The sequence below is a fragment of the Pan troglodytes genome, chromosome 21 (genome assembly GCF_028858775.2).
Source record: "Pan troglodytes isolate AG18354 chromosome 21, NHGRI_mPanTro3-v2.0_pri, whole genome shotgun sequence".
Lineage (NCBI taxonomy): Eukaryota > Metazoa > Chordata > Mammalia > Primates > Hominidae > Pan > Pan troglodytes.
The window spans coordinates 64243171-64251164 of NC_072419.2; the positions used below are offsets into that span (position 1 = coordinate 64243171).

General features: G+C 49.2%; 1 protein-coding gene across 1 annotated transcript; it reads right to left on the reverse strand.

The window, feature by feature from the left end:
- Positions 1-6131: 6131 nt before the first annotated feature.
- On the reverse strand, positions 6132-6791 carry LOC101058124 (uncharacterized). The gene has a single exon (XM_009437458.4). It carries the CDS (start codon positions 6789-6791, stop codon positions 6132-6134), a length of 660 nt encoding a protein of 219 aa, XP_009435733.1.
- Between the last annotated feature and the right edge of the window lie 1203 nt (positions 6792-7994).

Sequence of the window (7994 nt, forward strand, 5' to 3'; positions counted from 1 at the left end):
CCATAATTCTCCCCAGGAGAATCCTCTTGGAGTCACCAGGGGTGAAGGAGAGGGGGCCTTGGCTGTCTTTACCCTCTCGTGCTGGTCAAAGTGGCCTCCAGCTGAGCATCTTAGCAGCCCTAGAGCCAGCACGTCCTCTCCATATGCTGCGTTGGGGAACCCCTTGCAGCAAGAGTTGACAAGAATGGGGTGAGGGTAGAGAGATGAGCAGAGAAAAGGAACTTAGTGTTGCAGCTCTGTCCACGTAAGGGCTGGTGCAGTTGGCAAAATATAAACAAGACAGAGGACAGGCTTAGGAAACGCATGGCCAAGGGCATCATACAGGGAAACTGGGTGAGGCTCCATGCTTCCAGGCCCACAGCCCCGGGCCTTGTATCAGCAGAAGCCCCACCCTCGTTAAACCTGAGGGGCCTTGGAAGAGCCCACAGCCAGTCTGTCTGGGCACTTGCCACAGAACCCACACCTGTCTGGGCTCCCCTGCTGGGGACAGTGATGTTAAACAGTGGCCTCTGATGAGCACAGTGTTCCTGTTGATGGCCCTGCCTCTGATATCTTTGAGGGGCTGGGACAGGGCTGGGTCCAAAGTAGAGACAAAGAGAAGAGCCTTCCCCCAACTCTGCATTCCTGAGCCCCAAAGCAGCAGGAAGAGTCTCCTCCATTTCCTCCCCATGACAAAACCACAGCCCACGTGCACGGGAACGGAGACACCCAAGGAGGAGACTGTGCCCTGTGATGGAGAAGAGCTAGGTGCCCACATCGCATTCTGGACAGACAGTGATGGAGCCTGCTCCAAGGTACAGGCTGTTTCAATCCTCTCCTTAAAACCAGATCCGTGGACCCTGCACCCATGGTTATCCGTGTCAGAGTCGGGGCCAGCCCTTAAACGCATCTGGATGGAAGAGCCATGACCAAGGAGCCAGGCGGATCTGGTCTCAGTCATGTTCCAAGCCCTGGGACCCTGGTCCAGCTGCTGAAGCTCCCTGTGCCCCATTTTGTCCATCTGTGAAACGGGGATGCTCTTGGCACCTAATTCATGTGGCTGTTGTGTGTACATGATACTGCGGCCTGCATGCCCGGCACAGCACCTGCCCCTAGCAAGTGTTCTGTAGACATTAGCCATGTTATTTTTAATGAGAATACTCTTGGCCTTAAACTGTAATTTTTCTACCTGATTCCCCCTTAAGAGCGTCTCTTTCAGCCCCAGCTGAGACGGAAATGAGGAAATGAACCTGACATCCACTCTATACATCCCTTTGATGAGAGTCACCCTTCAGGAGGAGAGACCTCATTGAAATGTAATTTTTTTCCCATTAATCATCCGCCCAGACAGCTCTCAGTTCTCCAATTCTCTTAAGCAAATAACAACGAAAAAAAAAAATCTTTTCTTCAACCTCTAAGTGCAGATTTCTATAATAAAAAGCATGGCATTGAAGCAGTTATCTCCTCTCATCTGGTTTTCCCTTTCATAACTCACAAAGGTTTCTCTCTCTCTCTCTCTCCCCCCCACCCCATCTCTCTCTCTCCCCCTGTCCTCGCCATCTTCCTTTCTTTGAGGCCAGATGCACGCATGGAAGAGATAGCATCATCATAGGCCACGACGGGTCTCCATGGAGTCCAACTTTGAAAAGCCAAGCAACCCTGGCTTGGCCCCAACCCATACAATTTCCCCGGGTGCTTACTCCATGAACTCCTGATTCCTCAGCCTCTTAAAGTGGGGATAATAACACTAACAGCTCAGGCTTTCTGATGGTTGGGGACTGCCTTTGTTGAATGCATAGATTCAACAAATATTGACTGGATGTCTACTGGGTGCTAGGACCAAGGGATCTAGCCATGGGCAAGATGCAGTGGGAGGCTTCTTGGCACTTTCTTTCTAGGACCAGTCCTGGAGGAGGCATTCTTGAAATGGAAATTGCAGAGTAGGGATCCCCAAGACATCTGTGACTGATTAAAAATTTGGGGTCCCCAACCCTATCCTCAGGCTTAATAATTTGCTTAAAGGACTCACAGAACTCACTGAAAGCCACTGTACTCCATCACAATTTGTTACACAACATAATATAGATTAAAATTGGTCATTGGAAGAGACACATGGAGCAGAGCCCAGGGAAGTTCCAAGCATAAAAATTCTAGTTGTCCTCTCCTAAGTCCCAGACAGCACTCACTTTTCCTGGCAATGATGTATGACCACACACATGGAGATATGCCAGCCAGAGAAGCTCATGTGAGCCTCCATACCCAGAGTTTTTATTGGGGTTCAGGCACATAGACATGGATGACTGCCTATGTGGCTGGCCTTTGGCCTCTAGTCCCTCCAGAGGTCAAGTTGGTTCTGGGTGACCCAAGACCCCCACCATAAATCATACTGTAGACATAGACTATCTTGTGTGACCTAAGATCCCCCAGGTAAACAAAGACACTTTTATCAGACAGGACATTCCAAGGGCTTAGAGGCCACCTCCCAGGAGCCAGGGACAAAGGCCAAACCCTGTCTGGACAGTGTTAATTTTTCACTGCCTGTAAGTTTAGCTGCAAAATCACTCAAGATGTGAACTTCACTCTGATCTGTGTCTTCCTCTTCCAGCCAATATAGCACTACTGACACAGGCATGCAAAGATCACACACAAAGAAAAGCGAAGGAAAACCATGCAAATGCTCAGCAAATAGGGACATTTAAACAGAGCAAGGTGCATCTGTGCTGAGGGATACAGAGCAACGGATAAAATGATGAGGCACCGCTCTATGGTAGCTCTGTATCGTAGAAAGAAATGCTGTTGGTGAAAAAGTCCATTGCAGAACAGTGGCTATTGAGTAACCACTTGGCCCTGGGCAATTTATTTAACCCCTTGAGCCTCTTCAATTTCCTTATCTCTAAAATGGGGCAATGCTTTGATCTCCTACCCAGGTCTGCGGTGAGGAGTAAATGGAGCCACATCTAAGAAGCAGCTGGCACACTCGGGGCTGAGCCTGGACCAGCTCTTAGTACCATGACTTCACTCTCAAGTCATTGGGGTGAGGCTGCAGGGCACAGGGAGACTCTTCTGAGGGGCTCTTCTTGGAGACATTTGTTACCAGGCAGCAGCCTTGACCACTCAGACATTCATTATTCATTTGATAGACTGATCAATTTGTTCATTTCTCCATAATAAAGCCCTGTACTAGGTGTTGGCTTTTGAGGAGTAATGAAGCCACACAAAGTCTTTACCTTCAAGGAGTAGCCAGTCCAGGGTGGAAGACAGACTGCAAACTTAGCCAAGAAGTGGGGTGCACCAGCCCAAACTCACATAGCCGGTCCTGAATGCCCTGCTCACAAATGAGACAGATGCAAAGTAGACGTTCCACCAATGCTGTGTTGAAGTGAGGTGGGCTGAGTGGATGGGGCAGGGGCCACCATTGTGTCTCTGGCCAAAAGGGCTGCATGTGAAGTGACCTAGACGTCTGGTCGTGAGAGAGATCAAAACTTCAAGGACGGGAAAAGAGTCAGGGTGGTTGGAGCAGAAAGTCCACGAGAAAGCGAGTGGAAAGAGGTGGTCGACAGGGGCCCAAGGGACAGGGCTTTGAGGGCCAAAGTGAGGAGGGGGACTTTATCCCAAACGTGATGGAGAGCCTGTGAAGGGTTTTAATCCAGGGGTAGCACGTTGGATCCATGTCTGCAAAAGATGCTCTTGCTCACGGGGCAAGGAAAGACAATGGGTGAGGGAGGAAGCAGGAATCTTGGTTAGAAAGCACCTGCCATCATCCAGGCCCAAGAGGAAATTTGGGCCCTGCCACAGTCTCCTTCCCAGGAACCTTCGCTTCCTCCAGCTGTCTTGAGAGTTGACTGCTAGTGTAGAGTGTGCTGGAGCCAGCTCCTCCTGGCTTGAGAGAACTCATTGTTAAATATTCAGGAAATTTGTGAGCCCGTTGTTAAACCATTGGTAGCTTTGCAATTAGCATAGAGAATGTATTGACACCGCAGACATTGGCAAAAGCTATAAATCAGCACTCTTCCTCCTGCGACCCCTGAGAGCTGGTTTACCAAAGCATGGATGCTTCTAAACACTCACTGCTGCCGCCTTCTCTGGAAAAGTGTCCGTGACTGAGAAGGTCCTCCTTGCCCACCCCACAGGCATTGTACTGACTGGCATGGGGTTTGAATGCTTTGCCTCGCACCTAACATAGTTTCAACTCTGTGGCGTCATTCCTGTTCCAGGGCTCCCCATGGGACTGTGCTAGACTCCAGCTAAGACCAATCCTTGCCCAGCCCCTTTCTGCCCTCACTGCCTTTCCAGCTTCTCCTTAGAGCCCTCCTTCAATACATGCCTTGGATGAGGATCTCACAGCATTTGGCCAAATGTGGTGCCCGGACCACTTGTATCGTGGTCCTGGAATCCCACCCTTGACCTACTGAGTCAGAGCCTTTCGATTTGGGGCCCTAGCACCCGCCTTTGTAACAAAGGCTCTTTGAAACTAGCGTTTGAGGGAGCTTGGCTCAAGTTAGAGAAACAGAACGAAGACCTGCAGGGACCGAGCAGCCTTGAATGGGGGACCCAAAAGAGGAACCCCACCCTATGAATGGACCCCAGGAGAGACATTAAGGAGTTGGATTTTATTGATGTAAATTAGCAAATATTCCTGTGACCCCAGGAAGGGTGAGGTTCTATGCCAGGTTGGGATGAGATTACCGAAATGTTTGAGAAAGAAAGAGCTCTTCCCGCTGAGAACACCGCTCTTAAAACTCCACCTCCCAATGGCTTCACATCAGCAAAGCCCAGAGATCGCGCCAACCACACATGGAGACCAATAGGACCAAGAAGGCAGATCTGCCGGGATTAGGGAAGAACTTGAACCTGCGGCTGCAAAGTCGGCGCTCGGCAGACACTCAGGATGCTCTGCTTCTCTCCAAGATCTGGGCCTTCCTTTTGATGACAAAAGTTGCCTTAGCCCCAGCTCCTAAGCACTTAGAAACAAAATAAAATTAAGTTTTGAATAACAAGTCTTGAGTTGTTGGGGTGAGGTCACTGTTGAACCACTGTGTCAGGCCCAAAGAATGTTTCCATTGCCCGCTGCCTCTCGGGTGACCCCCTCAAAGGAGGCCCGCCTGCTACAGCAGGTCACAAATAGAGGGCAATTAATTTTTACAACCCTCTGCTCTCAGCAGCCACCACATGCTGGGGTGAGGTCACTCTTGCCACTTTATTTTTATCTGTTTTAAAGATGTTGGTGTCTCGAGACTCACACTTCCCCAGCGAGCTCAGATCCCCTGGTTCACAAGTGGCCGCTTTGCAGAGTTCCATGGTGGGTGACTGTGGGTGACTGTGGGTGACAGCAAAGACCACCACCCAATATTACGTGAGCTCAGATGAGTTCCTTCCCCTCTCAAGGCCTTGGTTTTCCCAACCCCAAATGCTAAGCATCGACTAGACTAGCATTTCCCAAATTTCAGTAATTTCTGAACCACCACCATCATTTTGGCCTGACCTACCACCTGCACTATAATTCAAGTCACTGTTTTTCTTTTCCTGTAAATCACCTCACATTTCTAATTAGACATTTAACTAAAAGGAAACTTGAGATCATTATCATAAATGGAAGTCGACATTCCTTGCCATTAATAAAAGGTAACTACAGAAATAAATACCTTGACCACAAATGAGCATTGCTAAATTCCAGCCAGATACTGCTGCCTGCTGATGGCTTCAAGCCTGAGGCCTCTCTGTCTTTGTTCAAAAGGGAGCTTAGAAGTGTCAGGAGGTGCTAAAGACTCTTAGTGCCAGATGAAGAATTTTCCTTTGATCTAACCACAGGGGAATAATTTTCACACTGTATAAATCGATGCCCTAAAATCTCAAATCACCTTCCCTTCAACCAGCAGCTTGGTTGAAGAAGCTGGAAACTTGGGAAGACACTGATTTAGACCTTTCCTACAAATCTTTACTTTTGAGTGATGATATAAAGCTCTAGATTGCTTCTGGAGCTTTCTTTCAAGCTACACAGCATTTGGCCAAGTGTGGTGCCAGGACCACCTATATTACAGTCCTGGGACCCCAACCTGGATCTACTGAGTCAGGGTCTTTGAATTTGAGGCCCGAGCACCCACCTTTGTAGCAAGGGATCTTTGAGACTAGTGTTTGAGGGGGCTTCACCCAAGTTAGAGGAACAAAATGTGGCACTTGTCAGAAGGCCTGCGGGAACAGACCAACCTTGAATGAGGGCCCCGAGAGTGGAGCAAGAATCCAATCTGGTTAGTGCTGGTGGTGTCGGCTGCTATGCACTTGTGAAAATAAATGACTCTCTTCTGGATAAGGTAGAGATGTCTGGTGGACTTATTCCGAGCCAGAGAAGACCCAGCAAATTCCTCTGACTCTGTCTCAGAATGGTGTGGAATGAACTCCACCCCATGGACCCCAGGAGAGACCTTAAGGAGTTGGATTTTACTGACATCAAGTAGCAAACCTTCCTGTGTTCCCAGGAAGGGTGAGGTTCTGTGCCAGGTTAGGATAAGATTATTGAAACGCTTGAGAGAGAAAGAGCTCTTCCCTCTGAGAAGCATCAACCTAGAGCTGTGAGCGGGGCTGGGGTGCCAGGCTGGCCCTGTCTCTGCTCTTGCGCCACAGTGAAAACATCTTTCACTGGGAGTTGTCAGCTCTGCCCTCTCTGCCAACAGAAACTTGGAAGCAGCCGTGACTTTCTGCCTCCCGCTCGCCTTCCCAGCAGGTCTGATCAATGTCCGTTTTAAACCAGGACATTTCGTCTCACTGTGGAGCCTGTGAACACAGGGCACTGTGGAGCCCAGCTTCTCCATGTTCATTGTCGTGCAGGGACTGCCATTTGGAGAGAAAAGTCAGGTTGGGAGGCTCTGCTGCAGGCCGCCTCTTTGAAAATCAGATGAATTCCAAGCAAGGGCAAAGATGATCGTGTATCCTGAGAGGTTCCAAGTCTCTGTGCCTCGCCTCCTCATGTGAGGCAAGGTAGCCATTGTCCCTTCCTCATAAGGTGGCTAGGAGGAGGGGATAAAGTCAAGTCTACGAAGCACTGAGCACACACACACAAAATAATAGAAGCTGTTCTGGGCGGGATAGTGTCCCTCCCAAAATTCATGCCTCCCCAGAACCTCAGAATGTAGGCTTATGTAGAAATGCAAATGTAATTAGGTCAGCTGATATCATAGTGGATCAGGGTGGGTCCTAAATTCAGTGACTGGCACCTTTATGAGAGGAAAGGGCTGCAGAGCTATGAAAACACACAGGAGAGGAGCCACTTGGCAGTGAGTCAGACTGGAGTTTCACTGCCATAAGCCAAAGAGCATGGAGGATTCCTGAGTTGCGTGGAATGGATTTTCTCTTACAGCCCCCAGAAGGAGCCAGCCCTGCCGACACCTTGATGTTGGACTTCTGGCTTCCAGAATTGTGAGAGAACAAATTTCTGTTGCGTTCACTGTGGTTCTCTGTAACAGCAGCCCTAGGATAGTAATGCAGAAGCTAATTTACTGAGCATGTAGTAGGCACCAAGCATTTTGTTAAACACATTACAGACGTTATCTCCAATCCACCCACCTGAGGAAGTTGATGCTGTCATCACTTCTGTTTTACAAATGGAGAAACCGAGGCCCTGGTGCTCAGCTGCCCAAGTGCACCCAGCTAAGTGGCAGACCTGGAATTTTTAAACCCTTGTCTCTCTGTTTCCAAAACCTTGTTTGTTCTAGTATCACTCAGCTCCATGAGGCAAGAACTGGGTAGGGCTCTTGTTTTCTAATGGATCTCACACCTGGCAAAGTTCCTGGCACATAGTAGGCCCTCAAAAAAAGTGTAATGACTGCAGCTGGGCAAGGTGGCTCACACCTGTAATCCCAGCACTTTGGGAGGCCGAGGTGGGTGGATTGCCTGAGGTCAGAAGTTCGAGACCAGCCTGGGCAACATGGTGAAACCCCATCTCTACTAAAATAAAAATACAAAAAAATTAGCCGCGCGTGGTGGTGGGCACCGATAGTCCCAGCTACTTGGGAGGCTGAAGC